Source organism: Dendrobates tinctorius, unplaced genomic scaffold, assembly GCF_039654945.1.
Source record: "Dendrobates tinctorius isolate UK_male_01 unplaced genomic scaffold, ASM3965494v1 ptg000011l, whole genome shotgun sequence".
NCBI classification, from domain to species: domain Eukaryota; kingdom Metazoa; phylum Chordata; class Amphibia; order Anura; family Dendrobatidae; genus Dendrobates; species Dendrobates tinctorius.
In genome coordinates, this window is record NW_027361679.1 from 62671766 (window position 1) to 62693985 (window position 22220).

Genomic DNA, 22220 nt, shown 5'->3' on the forward strand with positions numbered 1-22220 from the left:
GTACACACGAGGCTCCGCTCCGTACACCTCGTACACACGAGGCTCCGCTCCGTACACCTCGTACACACACAGCTCCGCTCCGCGCACCTCGTACACACGAGGCTCCGCTCCGCGCACCTCGTACACACACGGCTCCGCTCCGCGCACCTCGTACACACGGTTCCACTCCCTACACCTCGCTCCTCGTACACACATGGCTCCGCTCCGTACACATTGTACACACACGGCTCTGCTACATCCACCCTGTAAACCCCTCATAACCCACACATAAACTTACCCGCATCCAGCACCATGGCAACCAGCACTGACAGCGTTCTGCATACATGCTGAGGCCCCTGATCATGTGACCCCTGACTCCTCCCCCCATGTGACCTCATCCCAGGTCCTGTACACACAGGACACACAGCAATTGCGCGCTCCTGAATGCGTGCCTTCCCCCTTCTACCTGCCTCAGGGAGTGAGACATGTGATGCACCGTGGGCCGGAGATGACTGCCTCAGGGGCCACATGCCCCGTGTGTTTGAGACGTCTGATGTAGATGGTGCACGGGGCTGTGGTGTTCACCTCCGGTCGCTGTAGGGCTGCTGCCACACAATATGGGACCATAATGGCTGCCAGATGCCATCCTTCAGGATTCTGAATCCGGATGTGTCCATAGTCGTGTTGGATTTCATCAGCGCTGACTGGTTGTCGATGAGAAATAGAAGGTATCATATTGTGGACAATTAATGACTTATTTGGCCAAGAGATTTCTCCTGTTCCTTAAGGGCCTGTCACACTAAGCGATATCGCTAGCAATATCGCTATAACATCACCGATTTTGTGACGTAGCAGCGATATTGCTAGCGATATCGCTGTGTGTGATACTTACCTCTGACCGCTCCCCCACTGGTTATCGCTGATCGCGCGAGAACGTCCAGGACTGTTTCTCGTCAGGCGCTTCCTGTGGCGCCGACGAGCGACTCGTGGACGCGGGCGGGAGGACGTCAGGATCGCCTGGTGTGACAGGTAAGTAGTGACCCCTGACCACTGCGATGTCGCTGGTGAGATCTGCCTGTGTGGCAGCTCACTAGCGACCACCTAGCGATGTACCAGCGATCCTGACTGCGTCATATCGCTGGTGCATCGCTAAGTGTGACAGTACCTTTACTTTGGGGATTTGACCCACAGGGTGTCTTCTGCCAAGATAGCAATGCTGTGTGTAGTAATGAAAGGAGCGTTCTTTGAAGAATCTGGTTACAATGGACACGGTATCTGCTCTTATACCCCGGGGCTGAGCTTTTGTGAAGAGCTGTAGGCTCCGCATACATCCTATATTTGCTGTAGGCTGTATAGACACAGCTGGCAGGAGGTCCACATTCCAGGTGGTGTGACCAATGGTGAGATATCTCCAGATGTCCTGTCCTACCCCATATTTAGACCAGATCCTTCACTTGTTTAGGTGCTAATGTACATGTGAAAAATCTAAAGGTTGCTGTAGTTAAAAAAAAAAAAAAATAGAAAATGATTTGCCTTCCTTGGTTTCGAGGCCGGCTCTACAATTGGCTTCAGCTCTGCAGGCAGACAAGAGACTGGGGCAGCGGCGTACAACTGGAAGGGAAGGGGAGATATGCCCTTTTTAATAATAATTATAGCAGAAACATTTCAGAAAGGGGGCAACACCTTTTTAAATAGCGACTTGAGGACATTGCACAGTTCCAAGGACAGTCTGAATAGCAGGACCAGCAGGAGTCTGTGTTTTGGGTAACTGGGGGCCCCTTTTTGTGCTCTGCTGGCGCATGTGATCAGAAGCTGTCCAACGCTGCTACCAGCAGCTGACGATCAGTTTTGTAGTGCAGAATAGGGACATCAATGTTTTATGACCCATCTGTCAGCATGTGCCTAATTAATAAAGAAGTGTCTGTGAGAGACAACTGGCCGCCTCTCTCACGCACTGGGCCCCGATCAGCCTGCCCTGGGATCTGCAGGAAATATCTGCTCTAGTGGAAAAAACCCACTTACTGGGAGAATGATGACTTCCTATAATCATTGCTATTGCAGTGGAAGTCAAGCAGTCAAAAATCTGATTCTTTTTATGGACCAGTCCGCAATAATCTGCTGTGACCTCAATTTTGCAATATATGGGATGATTTGATAAACAGCAGGGTAAAGAGCATCAAGAGGAAAATGAGCAGGTGCTGAGAGTTCACTCCAAATACACAAGATCCAGTTTTCTACTACAGAAATTAGGGCTGTGGAGTCGGTAAGCCAAACCTGCGACTCCGACTCCTCAATTTCCCTTACACCGACTCCGACATATATTTCTTATATTTAAGTGAAAAATGTATTCTAGTACAATGTGAACATCAGACATTTAATCATTTTTATGATACAATAATCAAGATATTTAGATAGAACCTAATACATATTTATTGGAATACAACTTTAGAACACAAAAAACTAATAAATTGTAAATATGTAATATCGATTATATATATATATATATATATATATATATATATATATATATATATATATTGTATCTATATATAACACTATAAGTGGCAAAAAACAGTTTTCAACAAAAACATACTAAATAACATTTGTGCAGTCTATGAATTTGTTCTAAGAAATAAAATTGCCTCCATCAGATCCTCCTTCATAGATGACCTCATATCTGACCTAATAATTTTAAGGCTAGAGAACAACCTCTCTACACTAACTTGGGTTGGAGGTAAAGCCGTAACCACATGGGCAACATCTCTAACAATTTCCGGGTATAAAGGAATTGCCTCATGCACAGTCAGTTTTGATGAACGGTTGAATTTTTCTATTTCTTTGAGAACAAGTGAAACATTTTGCTGAAATATGGTCAATCTGCTTGCTATAGGAGACGGAGTGAAATCTTTTTCCTTGCGGCAACGCTTTGCCTGCTCCATGTCATACAAATACTTGTCAAAGTCGAACTCCTCATCTGATGAGGATGAAGATATGGCAGCAGTAGCACTGTCAGGACCTGAGTCCTCTTGCACCTGGCAGTCCTCCTGTAGGCCAATCTTCCTAACTGATACCTCAGTCAGAGCTTCTTTTCCTTTAGTAAGCTGTTGATCATCAAGCAGTATACGATGACTTGGGTCCACATAAACAGCTGCCAGAAAAAAATTATTTTCCAATAGCTGTGTCTCTCTGTTTCATTGAAGCAGAAATGCCACCTGCGATTAAACCTCCTCTTTTGGACAGGCAAAATAGCAAGTTCTTCCACTCCCTTATGAAAATGCCAGGAGTTAAATCCTCAGCTTGTATTTTTTTAGTCACTGTAAATGGGTGATTAAGCAATTCCTTCAATTCAGCCACCTGTGTCCATTGACCTTCATTTAGGATTACCTGAGGGTTCGCCATATCTATAAGAAATGGTTTTAGTTCAAGCAATCGCTCAATCATTAAATAAGTGCTGCCCCACCGAGTGGCTTGATCGACAATTGCCCCATTTCCCGCCACGTCTCTTCAAGATGGAATCAATTTTAGGGGTTCTGGTGGCAATAACCAATTTCCTCACTTTTCCAATCAGCTTTCCAGCATGTCCCTCTTGCAGACTATCTCTTATTGCCAGCTGCAGCGTGTGCACAACTTTCTCACTTTCTCCAGCTCGGGGCCCAGGAATCGGATCCTGTGCAGGGCAGGCACCCCTCCCCCTCCTCTCTCTGGTGAAGACGGCAGAAGACAGGACAGAGGAGGGGAGATTGCCCCCTGCAGTCTGGAGCCAGTGCAGGACTGGAGCACCGCAGCATACAAGTGAGTGCGTGCCCCTGCTTCTAGGGGGCGGCAGCTGCCCCCCTGCCCCTCGCTGGCTATGATTCACACATAGCTTTTTTGCTGATCTGTTTTTTGCAGTAAAATGCAGTGACTTTGGGCACCCCAGCAAAGTCAATGGGTTTCAAGATAAGACATTCAGACACATTGTTTTGTGAGGATCCTTTTTTGGGCTGAATGAGCATGTCAGTTTGTGTGACGTTTTTCTAATCTGCTTCTGCTATTGAAAACATTATCTATGAGCTCAAAATCCTTTCAGGTGATGCGGTTTTTTAAAAAGCTGATCTGCTTTTGTAGCTGAAAAACGTATCCTCAAAAAACGCAGCAAAAATGCTGTGTGTGAATGTAGCCTTAGATCAGGAATAGAACAGCCATTTATAGGGCATTTCATAACTTTCCCAAATTCCTCTGAAAAAATATTCAGCACATTCTGCATTGAACTACTGTACCCAATTTATTATATATTTTAGGAGTCGGTCCATTTTATACCGACTCCACCAAAATGAGCACCGACTCCACAGCCCTGACAGAAATCTTGTTGTGAACAAGCTGCAGGTTTCCACTCCAAACTGGGGCCTTCTTCAGGATCCTGAAGTCCACTGCACCACTCGTAAAATATAGCTGCGTTTAATAGGAAAATTGTTATATTTGCTAATTTTTGAAAATGAAAAATCTGTTGGTTGTTACACTCTCTCAGGTTTTTTTATTTAAAGCTATTTTATCTTTTTTGAGATTTGAACACAATATAGTCCATTTTTCCGTGATGGAATGGATGATGATGAGCGTATTTTTAAAATGTCAGACGCTAGCGTCATCGGCTGGGCCACATTAAGGTGTCACATTTGACATGTCTGCTTTTCGCGGTTAATTTTAGATGCTATTTTTCCAGGTGGAACAGCATTTGTAAAAAAACAAATAAACCCATAAGTCCGCACATGCAATGTTACCAGGTGTCGCAGTGTAGTGACCAACACATGGGTTGTTCCAGTAACTCACGTCATTTTCACTGCTGAGGTTTACAGTACATGGTTTCAGATGCACATTTATGCTTTTACCTGCTTATTAAACCAGATGCACGCCCTGATGAACATGATATATATGGGATTGGGAATCTACTTGCTGGACCTTAATCCTGTTCTGTCGATCAGAGTACATTGGTTCTGTCTTCTAAATCTACAATCAGTCAATAAATGCTCATTCAGACATCCATGCCAATCGGTCCGAGTTCACACTAGATGTTTTTGCAGCCTTTTTTAAATGCTAATTTTCAGCTGCGTTTTACAGAACCATCAAAGCCTATGAGATTTCAGAAATCTCATTCAAACACATTGTTTTGTTTTTTTTGTTTTTTTGTCATCAGGATTTCGTGCTTTGCTGCATTTTTTTGGACATAGAGCATGTTACTCTTTTTCAGCGGTTTTCACCCATTGACATGAATGGGTGGTGAAAAAACAGTGGAAAAATTGCACCAAAAGCACAGGTATCCGGTTTTGCTGCATTTTTTGTGCCAAAACCCGATTCTACGCAATAGGACCTTTTTTCAACAATAAACTTTATCAGCGTGCACAAGAGACAAATATAGCATATAAAAATGCCTTGAAAAATGCAAGGAAAACCTGCATTTTTTTCTGCAGCTTCTTTCCTGCCAAGAGGTTAGGTTTTGTTGCAGAAAAAAAATGCCTAGTGTGAAATGAGTTACAAGCTCCCTGTCATTCCATCATAGTGAGCTGACTGAAAGAATCTCAGTTAACTCATTCTGCAGTCTGCAATAGACGCTGCATCTCAGAGGCTATAAGGTAAGCCTTGACATTTTTTTTTTTTAAATGAAATCCAATGGCCAAAAAATATTTTTAGCCCTAAATACATGTATTAAAAAAAAAAAAAAAAAAAAAGACAACCGCTTAAGTACATCTGAAGCTGGATAATAATGGTTTTCAGTCTTGTATGTTGGATTTGTATATCTAGGTATAGAATTAGGTTTCTGGCATTGCTAATTTGGCAAAATTAGGATTTTTGTGTGTAAGATTCATTTACCATAATATCTGTGGCACAGGTTAGTCGGATCTTGTTTTCCGTCAGTGGCACAGGGTAGTCGGATCTTGTTTTCCGTCAGTGGCACAGGGTAGTCGGATCTTTTTATCCGTCAGTGGCACTGGGTAGTCTGATCTTGTTTTCTGTCAGTGGCACTGGGTAGTCTGATCTTGTTTTCTGTCAGTGACACGGGGTAGTCTGATCTTGTTTTCTGTCAGTGACACGGGGTAGTCTGATCTTGTTTTCCGTCAGTGGCACAGGGTAGTCGGATCTTGTTTTCCATCAGTGGCACAGGTTAGTCGGATCTTGTTTTCCGTCAGTGGCACAGGGTAGTCGGATCTTGTTTTCCGTCAGTGGCACAGGGTAGTCGGATCTTGTTTTCCGTCAGTGGCACAGGTTAGTCAGATCTTGTTTTCCGTCAGTGGCACAGGTTAGTCAGATCTTGTTTTCCGTCAGTGGCACTGGGTAGTCGGATCTTGTTTTCCATCTGTGACACGGGGTAGTCGGATCTTGTTTTCCGTCAGTGACGCTGGGTAGTCGGATCTTTTTATCCGTCAGTGACGCTGGGTAGTCGGATCTTTTTATCCGTCAGTGGCACAGGGTAGTCGGATCTTTTTATCCGTCAGTGACGCTGGGTATTCGGATCTTTTTATCCGTCAGTGGCACTGGGTAGTCCGATCTTCTTATCCGTCAGTGGCACTGGGTAGTCGGATCTTGTTTTCCGTCAGTGGCACTGGGTAGTCGGATCTTTTTATCAGTCAGTGGCACTGGGTAGTCGGATCTTTTTATCCGTCAGTGGCACTGGGTAGTCGGATCTTTTTATCCGTCAGTGGCACTGGGTAGTCGGATCTTTTTATCCGTCAGTGGCACTGGGTAGTCGGATCTTTTTATCCGTCAGTGGCACTGGGTAGTCGGATCTTTTTATCCGTCAGTGGCACTGGGTAGTCGGATCTTTTTATCCGTCAGTGGCACAGGGTAGTCGGATCTTTTTATCCGTCAGTGGCACAGGGTAGTCGGATCTTTTTATCCGTCAGTGGCACAGGGTAGTCGGATCTTTTTATCAGTCAGTGGCACAGGGTAGTCGGATCTTGTTTTCCGTCAGTGGCACAGGTTAGTCGGATCTTGTTTTCCGTCAGTGGCACAGGTTAGTCGGATCTTGTTTTCCGTCAGTGGCACAGGTTAGTCGGATCTTGTTTTCCGTCAGTGGCACAGGTTAGTCGGATCTTGTTTTCCGTCAGTGGCACAGGGTAGTCGGATCTTGTTTTCCGTCAGTGGCACAGGGTAGTCGGATCTTGTTTTCCGTCAGTGGCACTGGGTAGTCGGATCTTGTTTTCCGTCTGTGGCACTGGGTAGTCGGATCTTGTTTTCCGTCTGTGACACGGGGTAATGGGATCTTTTTATCCGTCAGTGACGCTGGGTAATCGGATCTTTTTATCCGTCAGTGGCACAGGGTAGTCGGATCTTTTTATCCGTCAGTGGCACAGGGTAGTCGGATCTTTTTATCCGTCAGTGGCACAGGGTAGTCGGATCTTTTTATCCGTCAGTGGCACAGGGTAGTCGGATCTTTTTATCCGTCAGTGGCACAGGGTAGTCGGATCTTTTTATCCGTCAGTGGCACAGGGTAGTCGGATCTTGTTTTCCGTCAGTGGCACAGGGTAGTCGGATCTTGTTATCCGTCAGTGGCACAGGTTAGTCGGATCTTTTTATCCGTCAGTGGCACAGGGTAGTCGGATCTTGTTTTCCGTCAGTGGCACAGGGTAGTCGGATCTTGTTTTCCGTCAGTGGCACTGGGTAGTCGGATCTTGTTTTCCGTCAGTGGCACTGGGTAGTCGGATCTTGTTTTCCGTCAGTGGCACAGGGTAGTCGGATCTTGTTTCCCTTCAGTATCGATGTGTGGACTTGATACTACTATTTCCGCACACGCTGGTGCTTCACAATACCTAACCACTGTTAATTATTGGATACTCTTTTTTGAGTATTTTGCTAGTGTTTGGCAGCCTGGTCCCATTGTGTTGTCGTCAGCTGAGGAATGAGGACTGAGGATGGCTTCTGAGTGCTGTCACAATGGCTCTGGTCTTGTCTAGACAGGAGGTTGTTGGTGGAGGTGAGCAAACTGCTTACTTCAGCTGAGATGATCCCCATTTCTTTGTATGTCCTGCTCACGTGTGCTGCACCTGTAATTCATTTCTTGCCACGTGACCTACAAGGAACTTCCAGTGCCTATACATCTGTGATCACCACTGTTGTGAAACAGCAGATTTTTTCAGGTCCCAGCTTTCCTTACAGGTAGAGAAGGTTGAGAGTCATGCAAAGCAAATGTATAAGTGGACACATACATAAAATGATTGGTCATATGATGAAAGTAATTAAAAAGGCTGCAGAAAGAAGCCATGGTGGGTTCATGTGGCTGACCATTCTGCCCTAGGTAGAATGGCAGGCGGATCTGCATTATCTTTCATTCATTTCCTCCTGTGCCAGTACTGCCCAAGTCGTGTATTTGTGTATTTCACAACAGCCAGGAAATTAACTGCAGATAACCCATGATGGCTGATAAATGTTCACTTATTAACTCGCTACTCAAGGTGTGTAGTAATATAATGCGGCCACTGTGTGCAGCCTCATTTTTGGCCGGCAGCTCGTGTAGACCAAATGTTTTTTTGTTTTTTTTTAATCCATACCGTCCATCAGAGGCTTTTATTAGGATTTACAATGGTGTACATATCTACCTTTGGAGGTCTGCAGGAAATGCCGCTATCCCCAGTGGAAACTATAATCAGGGCTGTGGAGTCGGTAAGCCAAACCTCCGACAATTTCCAGGACTCTGACTCCACAGCCTTGACAGGACTGTGGAGTCGGTAAGCCAAGCCTTTGACTCCAACTCCACCAAAATGGGCTCCGACTCAGACTCCACAGTCCCGATCATAATGGTACTTTTCTGTTATTTTAGGGAGAATTGCTCTTCCATATGCCCCATTCATTGGTAACCTCTAGTATTGTACCAGAATAGTCACTGAATTCTGTGATAAGTGGAATCGTCAGCCGGGTTCTGCACTTCAATAAGTGGTTTGGCCGTGTCAGCTTATATCAACCTGGAGAACACAGATTGGTTTGACTTGATTATTCCATCTAAAAGCTACTTTAATAGCAATCTGCAGCCGTATCCCGTCTTCCTATAATAGAGCTGAGTGCCAACAAGCGGTTCCTAATTCTATTACTGAGAACTAAGCAGTTTAGCTTGTGTTGCATAAGCTTCATGTAAACTCCCCTTGCAGGCATTGGCCGCATCCTATATAGTCCCATGGACGGCTGCGTATTCCTGGCCCCTCACTCACTACATCGCCCTCCTAGAGCACTGAGCAGAGACGACACTTGCTTCCCGAACATTTATGTCTGAACATGAAACCTGTAATGTTCACTGACATCGTCTGGGCTCTGATAGCTCCATAGTCACACAACTGCAGCTGACTAGATGCCTTCAAGTCCACCGAAGAGCTGACCTTCCCCGCAGCGGTCACCGGGAGACATATTTAGATTTTGTCTCAGTAGAATGTTTGTTTTTTTTCTTTATAAAATACATTATGCCCAAGACTGGACATAATTTTAACAGATTTGATATTTTTCTACTTTTGCTACAGTATAAAAAGATCTTCTCTTTGACCTCTGTGTTTTTGTTCCTCTTTTATTCCCCCTCAATACTTATGAATACAGTTTTCACACCCTTTGACAAGTTGAGGTGTAATGCACCATGTGAGTAAGGTCTCATTCAGACTTCAATTTTTCTATGTATTCGAAAAACTGATTGAGTTTCATCAGTGATTTTCAGCAGGTTCCTCAGATTTTCCTCAGACTTTGGTCAGTGTTTCATCATTTATTTTTTTTGCACTGTTGAGAAAGTCAAGTTTCTTCACCTCTTTCCTATCCGTCAATGAAAAATGGGTGACACGTGGTTTATGGAGTGCATGGATGGCGGCATCAGAGTGCTGTCAGATTTTTTTCACTGACCCATAGACTTGCATTAACGATCTGTTAAATATCGAATATGTTGTGATTTTGCACGGACCACTTGTTCCGAGGAAAAACATGTGACCTGCTCTCAGCCCCCCATAGACTGTGACACGAGTACGAGTGCTATCCATGAGAAACTGGCATGAGCTCTAATTCTGCTTTTAGTCAGGCCAGTATTGGGGAACAAGCCTTTCTAGGAGCACTTGTTTCTGACAAACAGGGTGGTAGTCACCTGATGAGTAAGCAAAATTTGTTGGCTGTGATGATTTTTCAAATTCATTGTTATCAGCAGCACATGGCCTTGTGGAACCAGACGATGTGCTGCCCATAACCTGACACTCTGTGGGCACAGAACAGTTTTAATGATCACTCTGTGTGCATGGCATTTTGGGTGGCATGTCTAAATCGGCCTTGAAATGACCGCTGATTAGCCTGCAAGTAGCCAACTGCGGTCAACTCGTGTAAACCAACATTCTGACAAACAATGCTCCAACTTGGATATTAATGAACAATATATGTATTTGCTAAATCAGACAAGTCAGGAGAGATAAGTGAAAATGCTCCCTAATGCACGGCTCAGACATGCTGATAAGGAGTTATTGGGATTTTGGGGGCTAATGTGTAATGTTTAAACCCATTTTAATAAGATTATTCCGATAAGCCATCTCCCATAAGGAAACAAACAATGGGAATGAGTCTCTGCCTCTTTTTTGGTTTTGCGCTGCTAATTGCCGGCAGACTGCCTTACCCTGTTCCCAGCTGTCTTCTGATCCTATGTCCCGTTTCTTCTATTTCTAGCTGCACACTTGGCCCTGAATCTGGCCATAAAGAAACAGTTGGGCTCATTATATTATGACACGTCTGTGCTGCGCTAAGCTGAGACACGTGCGCTATTCAGACTCTGTCTCACAGCTGAGCAGATGTGGAACACTACTTCGTGTTCTCAGCCTTCGTCTTATTTTAATGCAAATATTAGATTGTAGGGCTATCAATAGGGGCTGAAGTCCCAGCAGTTCCCCGGTTGTGTGAGTTCTGGACTTTGGATACTTCCAATTGTTTACTCGCTGAGCCATATAATTCCTGCTTAGGGCTGAATACCTCTTTTGTTTGGCTTTGCTGCTAGGAGTGTGTGAGTAGTGCCTTTTTGTCCCCAGGAATTCTGCTAATAACTTAATAGTCTCCCCTCCATCATGCTTCATTGTGGCATTCTTTGTTGAGAGATATGCCCTACAGATGGAGGAAAGTACTTAACTGCAGGCTGTCACTTCACTCCTGGTTCCTGTGATCAGATGTCAGCTTTCTGGTATTGTCCACCATCCAAACTCAGCTTCTTTAAGATAACAACATCCCAAAAGGGGGTGGGGGGCTGCATCTGTTCTTTTAGAAATAAGAACAAGGAGCGCCAATGGATAGATACTAATGCACATTGGTCTGTTTTCTTAATTTTTATGTTGCCCCAGGCAGGAAAACCCTGTGTATATTCTGAAATTCTAAACTCTTGGTGTTTAAAGAAGAATAATGTAAAAGTTAGACCATGGAGTTTCTATATGTTTTATGTTCTTTTTTTATTTTATAGGAGAGGATGCCACAAACTCCAAGTTTGGTAGCCATGTTTGACAGCGGGTCTTTCAACCGGAACTTGTATCAGTCCAAAGAAGAGAGTTGTTCTGACCTGTACTACCAAGATAACAACTTGCTGTCTGGATCCCTCGAAGCCCTCATCCAGCACTTGGTGCCCAGCGTTGATTACTATCCGGATGTAAGTTGAAGTGGGACCAAAATAAATCTGTTGTCAAGCATGCATTTTCACACTGACATTCTTCTTTTCAGCACAGGAAACGTGAAGATAACTTATCTCTGTAACACTTCGGTGGGGAGACAGAAACATTTATTGGCTGTGTGTGTGTGTGTGTGTGTGTGTGTGTATGGCTTTTCCATTCCAACACCACATAAATTAAGCACTTTATAAAGGTTGGAGGCAACAAATCATCTTGCATCTTGCCTGTGCCCAGTAGACAAGCTAGTTGCTAATATAACTATGGTAATATCTTATCCAGTTGTGTCAGAAATTTGGGAAGCTGGTCAAAATGGGTGACAACCAAACTCCTCTCAGGCTGATGCCTAGCTGATCATCGGTGTGTTCTCGGGATAGGAATGGGAGAAAGTCACCGACAAACCCTTTTGGTTGTGGTATGTCGTAAGTGATGATTAAATGATCAGGAATGTTGAAATCCAACGTGTAACCCTTCTTTCAGATAACGTATGCTGTCAGGGGAGAGTCAGAACACCCATATAAGGCCGAGGTCACACTTGCGAGAAACTCGCACGAGTCTCGCATCTCAGTACCCGGCACTGCCGCCGGCACTCGGGACCGGAGTGTGCGGCTGTATGTATTTCTATGCAGCTGAGTGCTCCGGTCTCGAGTGCCGGCGGCAGTGCCGGGTATTGAGATGCGAGACTCATGCGAGTTTCTCGCAAGTGTGACCCCGGCCTAAATTATATGGTCAGACAGTCCTGGTGTTGACCAATATTCATCTAAATGTTTGGCCACCTTATCTGTTTAAATTAGCCTACACACTTGATTATTAAGTCGCTTTATATGCTCAAGGTAAAGTCTGTAGTATGAATTCATACAGGGGTGGACAAGGTAAGGGGGCACAATTCCACCTCCAAAGCAGCAAGAACTAGACAGAATTAGTGGACTGTAAAGGGCCCATTTACTTTTCTTGCAGCGGGGCCTTTTTCTGTCAGTACACCACTGAATTATATGTACTTTTAAGGCCCTCATACACCTAAGACGAAAGTCATCTAAGTCCGCTGAGATAGTCTAATGTTTATGGGGGGGCCACCTGATTCCAGTGATATTGGGGATAGAAGGATCCAGCCTGCTGAATTTCGGCATCCGATTCTTTAATCCTCCCTAGAGCTAAGCCACTGCCAAAGGTACCTGGCAGCAGCTCTATCATAGAGAAAACGGGAATGCTTGGCTGAGGGGAGATGTCCTGTGTATAAGCGACATGCAAATAATCAATGTCTATGTGGGCCTTTCCATGGAGACTTTGGTACATTTTGTGCATGCTTTGTTTTTTTTATAAGATTTATGTATCTCTAAATATTCTTTTTTTTCTCCCTCAGAGGACATACATCTTCACCTTCCTCCTCAGTTCTCGCCTTTTCATTCATCCTTTTGAATTAATGGCTAAAGTCTGTCATGTTTGTGTAGAGCAACAAAGGCTTAATGAACCAGGATCTGATAAGGTAAGAGATGACTCCTGGGCCTCAGACTGGTTAAACAATAGCCGAGTGTCATTTGTTTTAGTACTTGGCATCCATGGATAGTCACAAAGATTGATGATTTGGGTAATCGGAGAAACCAAGCCACTGTCAGAAGTTTCTGGAAGTAGATTGTGCCCCTCTCACATGTATTTAATAAGTATATCGATGTAAGAGAATAGAGCTGAGAAACGAGTTAATTCCACAAAAGTCCATACAGGTCTTGTCTACAGGATCCAAGTTGAACCTGACTGAAGGGGGTATTGATCTTTTTGATCTTTTAGATGGGTGTTTTGGAAGCTACTTGTTCCAGAGTCTTACAGACAATGCTTCCTGAGAAAAAGTATGCAAAATATCTCTCCCCCAGGAGGAAATGTATAAATGTGTTTTTTAGGCATTGATTGATTTAAAAATAATAAGCAGAGGCATACTCTCCATACAGCATTCCCCGAAACCGGCACAGGTCGCTCTGTAGGTCTTCACCTCCTGAAGTGGCTTCTACCCCATTTGGAAGTCATAGCACACATCTGATGATGCTCTGTTCTAGTCACCTGACTGCTGCAGCCAAACACAGGCTGCAGCGGTGCTGTGATTATGATGGGGCAGGCATTGCCTCCAGAGCAGCCTGCGTTGGCTTCAAGGAGAAGGTGAGCATATCTCTGTTCTTTAAGGTACTGTCACACTTAGCGATGTACCAGCGATCCCGACCAGCGATATGACGCGGTCAGGATCGCTGGTACATCGCTAAGTGGTCACTAGCGAGCTGCCACACAGGCAGATCTCACTAGCGACATCGCTGGGGATGGGGGTCGCTACTTACCTGTCACACCAGGCGATCCTGCCTCCTCCCGCCCGGCTCCACGCGTCGCTTGTCGTCACAGCAGGAAGCGCCGCAGGAAGCTGATGACGAGAAACAGTCCAGGACGTTCTCACGCGATCAGCGATAATCAGCGGGGGAGCGGGTTGTAGGTAAGTATCAGACACAGCGATATCGCTAGCAATATCGCTATAACGTCACTAGTTATAGCGATATTGCTAGCGATATCTCTTAGTGTGACAGGCCCTTAAGTCTTAATTACTCCATGCTTAAACAATATTTTACTGTCTGACAACTCCTTTCATCTAAGTTCTATATGAACACTTATAAACTGAGGACAAAAGATGCAAAAATACCTGGGGGAAAATATACACTTTATTGAATTTCAGCATGTACAGTGGCATTTTAAAACTTGGGCACCCGTGGTCAAAATTACTGGTCTTGTGAAAAATTAAGCAAGTTGAAGATGAAATGGTCTCTAAAAGGCTTAAAGTTAAAGATGACACATTTCCTTTGTATTTTAGGCAAAAATATATATTTTCATCTTTAAATTTTAAAAATTACAAAAAGGAAAATGGGCCGATGCAAAAGTTTGTGCATGGTTAGTAAATTGTAGCACCCCCATTTGCAAGTATCACAGCTTGTAAATGCTTTTTGCAGCCAGCCAAGAGTCAATTCTTGTTTGAGGGATTTTCATTCATTCTTCCTTGGAAAATTCTTCCAGTTCTGTGAGATTGCTGGGTCATCTTGCATGTACTGCTATTTTGAGGTCTAGCCAGAGATTTTCAATGATGTTCTGATCAAGCGACTGTGAGGGCCATTATACAACCTTGAGCTTGCACCTTTGGAAGTAATCTATTGTGGATTTTGGTGTGTGTTTAGGATCGTTATCCATTTGTAGAAGCCATCCTCTTTTCAGCTTCAGCTTTCTTGCAGATTGGTTATGTTTGCATCAAGAATTTGTTGAAAATTAATTGAATCCATTCTTCCCTTTATCCATTTATTTATTTTAGGCTAGTTTCACACTAGCGTTTTTGAGCGCAGCAACGGCCTGCGCATGGCCGCCGGTAAGCCCCGCCCCCTGCCGCGCCTCCGCCGGTAGCTCCGCCTACCGGCGCATGACGCTGTATGCGCCCTGCGTCCCCTATCTTTATCACTTGGGGCGCATGCCGTGCGCAGTATGCGTTTGGCGGCGCATGCGTCCTTTTGACGGTGCGCCGACCTGCGCCAAACGCAACCTGCTGCAGTTTGGTTGCGCCGGCGCACCGTCAAAAAGGCACATGCGCCGCCAAACGCATACAGCGCACGGCCTACGCCCCCAGTGATAAAGGGGGGGCAGGGGGCGGGGCTTAGCGGCAGCCGTGCGCAGGTCGTCGCTGCGCTCAAAAAACGCTAGTGTGAAACTTGGCGCTTTACATTCATCATAATCATCACTGTCCCGATGGGGCTCACAATCTAAATTCCCTATCAGTATGTCTTTGAAATGTGGGAGGAAACCGGAGAATCCCAAGGAAACTTGTCAAACACGGGGAGAACAAACAAACTCCTTGCAGATGTTGTCCTTGGTGGGATTTGAACCCAGGACCCCAGCGCTGCAAGGCTGCAGTGCTAATCACTGAGCCACCGTGCCGCCCCTGAAACGTTCCCTGTAACCCCAATGCTTAACCCCAGAGGTATTTTCATTTTTCGCTCCCCTTCTTCCCAGAGCCATAACTGTTTTTAATTTACCCGTTAATATGGCCATGCGAGGGCTTGTTTTTTGCTAGACGAGTTGTACTTTTGAATGACACCATTGGTTTTTACCATGTCGTGTACTAGAAAACAAAACAAATTCCAAGTTTGGTGAAATTGCAAAAGAAAGTGCATTCCCACACTTGTTTTTTGTTTGTTTTTTTTTTTTACTAAGTTCACTAAATGCTAAAACTGACCGGCCATTATGAATCTTCAGGTCATTACAAGTTCATAGACCCCAAACATGCCTAGATTCTTTTTTATCTAAGTGGTGAAAAAAAATTCCAACCTTTGTTAAAAAAAATAAAAAAATTGCGCCATTGTCTGATACCCGTAGCCTCTCCATCTTTTGTGATCTCGGGTTGGGTGAAGGCTTATTTTTTGCGTACCAAGCTGACTTTTTAATTATGCCATTTTGGTGCAGATACGTTCTTTTGATCGCTCGTTAATATATTTTAATGCATTGTGGTCGGTGACCAAAAAAGTAACTCTGACGTTTTGACTTTTTCTCACTGCGCTGTTTAGTGATCAGGTTAATCCTTTTTTTATTGATAGATCCGGCGACACCAAATATGTGTATGTTTGATTTTTTTTTTTATTGTTTTATTTTGAATGGGCAAATTTATTTTTTAATATTTTTAAAAACTATTTTTTTTTCTTTTTTAAACTTTTGGCATGCTTCAATAGTCTCCATGGGAGACTAGAAGCTGCCATAACCCGATCGGCTCTGCTACATAGATGCGATAATCAGTTTGCTTCTATGTAGTAGAATTACTCATTTGCTATGAGCGCTGACCACTGGGTGGTTAACCATAGAGGTCTCCAGGAGACCTCCGGTTGTCATGCCAACACACTGGTAACCCGCGATCACGTGACTTGGGTCACCAGTGGGCGGTTTTCCAGCACGATTGCCGGAAGCACTTCTTAGATGCCGCTGACATCGGCATTTAATGGGTTAATAGCCGCAAGTAGATCACGATTCCACCCGTGGCTATTCCGGGCACATGTCAGCTGTTCAAAACAGCTAACATGTCCCAGGAAAGATGTGGGCTCACCACTGGAGCCCAGATCAAAGGGAGCGAGTCCGACTTCAGCGTAAATGTACGCCCGATGTCGGAAAGGCGTTACTGGTAGGCAAGATGTTCTTTTCCTGAAATTCTGTGCCCTTTTATTCTCCTCCTTTTTAATTCTCCACACATTCCTTTTGATCGATCATTGTGGCCAAAGAGTTCTATTTTAATGTCATCGGTCTACAGGACTTGTTTCCAAAATGCATTACGTTTGTTTCTATGTTTGTTTGCATACTTCTGATGCTGAATTTTATGGTAAGGATGCAGGAGAGGTTTTCTTCTGATGAAGGCGATATTTGTGCATCTGAACAATACAACAATGTACCACAACTCCAGAGTCTGCTAAATGATTACGAATTGAGGACAAGGCAACTTGAAAATGCTTTTTTTATCTCCTCCTAGCGTTCTGCTTTGTGGGTCTCCACCGTTTTCATTTACAGAGGGCTAGGCAGCTTTTTAGAAGAACCCATGGCTGCTGCTTTAGAGGAGGCTGGGTTTTTATAAAGCTGGGAAATTTGCATCACCTGGCCTTTCCTAACGATGATGATGAACCAGCTATAACACGGTCAGGCTAATTAAGGTCCGAAACCTTGGTCAAAGTTATGTGAGCACACGCATCTCCAAAGGTGCCCAATTTTTTATATCGTCCCACTTTCCTTTTTGTAATTTTTAAAATGTGAAAGATGGGGGTGGGGGAGTGGAAAGAAGATGTTGCCTAACATACAAAGGAAATGTGTCGTCTTTAAAACAACTTGCATAACTGCTCACAATAACATTTACACTGTATGTATATATTTTTCTTTGTTTGCCATCAGTTTATCGGTGTGTCAGTCATTATCCTTCCATGGACTACATGCCAACACCATTAGTTATGTGTCCATTGTGTCAGGAGACTGTCGTTACGTAACCAGTGTCGCCTCATTGTTGCCGTTTTTCATATATTTTAATTTTATATGAGCTTTTGTACCATTATATAATTGTTGTCTTTTAGCTGACACACATTGTTATGGAGAAACTCCTTGTACCTTTATGTGCCATGGATGACTTCTGTAGATTATTGTAACGTGCGTATATGTTACTCCACAGACTCACATAAAAAAGATTGCTCCCAAAATCCTTCAGCTGCTCACAGAGTGGACTGAGACCTTCCCTTATGATTTCCGAGATGAGAGGATGATGAGAAATCTTAAGGACACAGCCCACCGCATCACGCATGGAGATGAGGTATGTACCCAGTTTTCTTTTCTTTTTTTTTTCTTTTTTTTAATGCACCGCTGTATTAAGCAGGCGTACAATCGAGCGTGGCTTGACAAGATCACTTTATCACTTTCAATATTTTTGTAAAGGCAAATCAGTAACTGTGTTGCAGCACTGGGCTGAATGCAGTATATAATGCCTGACTCACAGCAGATGGCTCCATTGAGATCACAAAGACCTCTATAACCTTGCTTCTGTCATGCTGAACCGCTTCATCACATGAGTTCCTTGCCTGTTGGAAAACTCTGCTGTATATTTCCCTTTATAAACTATTTTTAATTTGTGGAGAAAAAAAAAAGAAACAAAGAACCCATGCCTGACGTATATGGCTTCCTCTTGGAAAATGATTAACGTGCACCAAGTGTATGAATATACTTCATTTATGTGAATTATGCATCCACAGATAATCACATTACTTTTGTCTAAACTAGAAAAACTCCCAATGTATATGCTAAGATATATATATATATCTAACATGTCAGAATTTTTATAAAGCGTAGGAAAGTGAATTTTGACACAGGCAAAGGAAGGGAGGAAAAGCAGCGTTAGCTGTGACATTGCCTTATTTGACAGGTGAATCCTGTGCTATCAGCTGTATATCGAGGCAATACCTGTCATTGTAATCTATCCTCTGATGATAAGGAGCTTGCTGAAAACTTCCTGAAAAGACAATGTGTATGAATGTGAAAAAGCCCCAGTGGCTAGTGTGAGAATTGCAAGGCTACTAATTTATGTTTTTAATAAAGATTGTGGGATGAAAAAAAAAACACATTTCCTCAAAAAATGTTAACACTGCATGCAACACAAAAACCTGATTTTGAACAATAGGTCACTTTCTGATGTTACATTCCCTTTAAATGTATACAATGGAACCTTAGCGTATTTTACAGCTTGGTATCTGGCAAAGCCATCAATTTATCTTATACGTCCTTCTATGTACCATGGATGTGATTAGTGCCTAATATTGGGTGGCATCGATGGAAACCAGTTTATTGATGCCACTGGGGTGTAAGACCTATCCAGTCTTTATAGACTGAACCCATTACTGTATGCAGGCGGAAATAAATGCATCACTGCTACTCCCCAGCAGTCAATGGGTAAACAGTTTCCCGACGTCTTGTCTCTGCTATGGGTATAATAATTAGATAGGGTTGTAATATAGGAATACGTCATTCAGCTTGGCAGTAGGCCCTTAGTAGGGTGTTGTACTGATTAGTGCATTGCACAAAAGACTAGAAGATTACTTATCAAGTGGCCAGTGACCCACCAAGTGCTCGGCAGGCATCACCCAGCGGTGCCTTCTTTACGATGTGGGCTCCGCTCCGTGAAGAATTACTTACTGCTGTTAGAAAGTAATTCCTCATATGATTCATTGAATTTGGCATGAATGGTCCTATTTTGCACACAAAAACCCTTGTGAAAACAGGCTTAGGTTTGGTTTTTTTGTTATTTTGGGGAAAAGAGCTCACCCTGTGATCGCTGCACCGTGCAGCCCATCCTTATGGGATCAAACGGCATTAAAATCATTTGTACTGATAAATACTTGCCGGAAGAGGTTCTTGTATTTTCAAGAATGCGTTGATTGTATCTGAGCGGGCAAGCAAAACGGGTAGATGGCTCGCTGTGGATCAGTTCAGGGTTCAAACAAGTGAAGTTTCTAAGCAGAGACGAACAATGCCAGGAATATTCTGCATGATTCATCAGCGGGCATCAGCGGTGAGGGGGTTAATTCTAATAAGACACAGTGCCATATCTGCTAGCAGAGCTGTTATAGGTTGTCACCGGACTGTCACTAATATCTATCAATCTACTTGGGTAACCCATCAGTCTGACTCTCCGTTCTATGTTGGCTTCTATCAGGAATGCTTTACTGTTGACAGAAAATCAGATAAAGATTATTCTACAAAAGACTAAATTCCTTTAAAGGGCATTTGTCACCAGGTTTTTGCTGCATAAACTAAGACCACTATATTGTAAAAACAAAAACCCTGATTATAGTAATGTTTCACTTTCTTTTGTGTTTTGCTGTTTCAATACAATCAGTGTTTTATCAGCAGGAGATTATTACTACAGGACAATTGGCCTCAGACCTCCTAGTCTAATCCTGCCCAGATCACTGATTGGCTGCTCTCTGTCACTTTACATTGTACACAGAAAGCAACCAATCAGTGGTGTGGGTGGGGTTATACAGGGCACAACATCTGAGCTCTGCTAGATCTGCAGCTATCGTAACTGCCACACCCTGTAAACTAAGTGATACATCAATGGAATCCGGGACTCTTCCTCTACATCATGCTGTGGTCAGATTATATAGCAAAAACTTTTTGATAGATTCCCTTTAAGAAGAAGACATGATTATGCCCAGTGTCTGTTGATGTCTTTGTTTACACTGATTTACATTGGTTGTGTTTTATGTTTTGTTTTTTTATATTGCATAGATGTACAGGAAAAATTTTCAACAAATAATGCAAAACCTTATTCGGAAGCTAGCAGCATTGAGTCAGTATGAAGAACTGATCGCAAAAATCAACGCCCAAAGCGCCGATCGCATGGCTATCTTGAAGAGCAAGCCGCAGTCCATACAGAGGGACATCATGAGTATCTGTAGTGACCCCTATACTTTAGCTCAGCAGCTGACCCACATAGAGCTGGTGAGTAACGGGTGCATGCGAGGGCACGCTGACGGGTTGTAATCCTCTGATGTAGCTTTTACATTGCTGCCTGTGTTATAGGAGAGGCTAAGTTATATCGGGCCAGAAGAATTTGTGCAAGCTTTTGTGCAGAAGGACCCATTGGACAGAAATGAGGTAAAGTATCTATCGCATATCTATCTACACACGTGGTGAAAATTGTTTAATGACAGAAAAACCCACAAGGGTCACAGAAATAACTTGAATCTGACAAAGGTAATGTGGTACCATCAAGGGTTCCATCATTTCTCTCCAAGCCTGTTTCATGAGTTTTATTTTTTTTAGATTTTGTGGAAGCATGGCTGAAAAGCAATGTACTTTCATTTGGTCATTTTCATAAATGTTTGATTTATTATTCCTTTTGTTAGATTCAAGTTATTTCTGTGACCATTGTGGGTTTTTCTGTCATTAAACAAGGGGTACCAACAATTTTGACCACGTGTCTGTCTATCATCTATTTATCCTGATAATAAACTTTTATTGATTTATAGAACTGTTTCAGTGACCGAAAAAAGCCTCGTAATTTAGAAGCTTACGTGGAGTGGTTCAACCGGCTCAGCTACCTTGTGGCCACAGAGATCTGCATGGTAAGCGCCTGGTTGCGTTGCTATATTGACCAGTTTCCTTTTAGATGGAGTGTACAGAACTAATTGGACTTTCTTTCTCTGTAGCCTGTTAAAAAGAAACACAGAGCCCGAATGATTGAGTTCTTCATTGATGTAGCTCGGGAGTGTTTCAACATCGGAAATTTTAACTCTCTAATGGCAATAATTTGTAAGTATATCAGTTGGTAAATTGCCGTTCTGTTATATATGTTTTATCAGAAACCACAAAATTTCTTGTGGAATTTAAAACTAGATAGACATTATGTCAATGTAACATGAATCTTCCTTTTGGTTTATTAAGCTCCTTGCTGTGCACATGTTCGGTCCATTTGAGCCTCTTTTAACTGCTTCACGTTTGGACGCTAAGCAGTTAAAATAAGTTACCAGACCATTATGCAGCTTGGAAGCTGCTCCCCATTTCATACAAAACCAGTAAAAAAAATTAGCAAATTTGCCCTAAAAACCACCAGAGAAGCACCAGAAAACACACTTCAGGAATAACAATGCCAGCGTTTTTCTTGAAGCATCTTCTGCTTAAAGGTACCGTTACACCTAGCGATGCACCAGGGATCCCGACCAGCGATATGACGCAGTCAGGATCGCTGGTGCATCGCTAGGTGGTCGCTAGTGAGCTGCCACACAGGCAGATCTCACCAGCGACATCGCAGGGGTCGGGGGTCGCTACTTACCTGTCAGACGCAGCGATCCTGCGTCCTCCCGCCCGGCTCCGGTCCAGGAGCTTCTCGCGCGATCAGCGATAACCAGCGGGGAAGCCGGTCGGAGGTAAGTATCACATGTAGCGATATCGCTGCAACGTCACAAAATCGGTGACTTTACAGCGATATTGCTAGCGATATCGCAGTGTGTAACGGGGGCTTAATAAGCTTCGCGCGTATGCCGGTGTCTAAATTACTTCATGTTCATGACACGTGGGCAAGGGGCAGCTGATTAG

The 22220-nt window shown here is 43.6% G+C and overlaps 1 protein-coding gene across 5 annotated transcripts in view; it reads left to right on the plus strand.

The window, feature by feature from the left end:
- RASGEF1B (RasGEF domain family member 1B) overlaps nucleotides 1-22220 on the plus strand; it is a 675372-nt gene that overhangs the window by 641115 nt on the left and 12037 nt on the right. For 2 of the 5 annotated variants that reach the window (XM_073542935.1, XM_073542966.1), the window contains 7 exons: nucleotides 11402-11584; nucleotides 12961-13083; nucleotides 17803-17940; nucleotides 20412-20624; nucleotides 20706-20780; nucleotides 21155-21250; nucleotides 21335-21437. In XM_073542935.1, coding sequence (XP_073399036.1) covers nucleotides 11402-11584; nucleotides 12961-13083; nucleotides 17803-17940; nucleotides 20412-20624; nucleotides 20706-20780; nucleotides 21155-21250; nucleotides 21335-21437 — 931 coding nt within the window. Of the gene's footprint in view, nucleotides 1-380; nucleotides 708-2221; nucleotides 2243-3477; nucleotides 3772-11401; nucleotides 11585-12960; nucleotides 13084-17802; nucleotides 17941-20411; nucleotides 20625-20705; nucleotides 20781-21154; nucleotides 21251-21334; nucleotides 21438-22220 lie in introns of those variants that run through there. The other 3 variants (XM_073542950.1, XM_073542958.1, XM_073542941.1) reach the window with 3 other exon arrangements.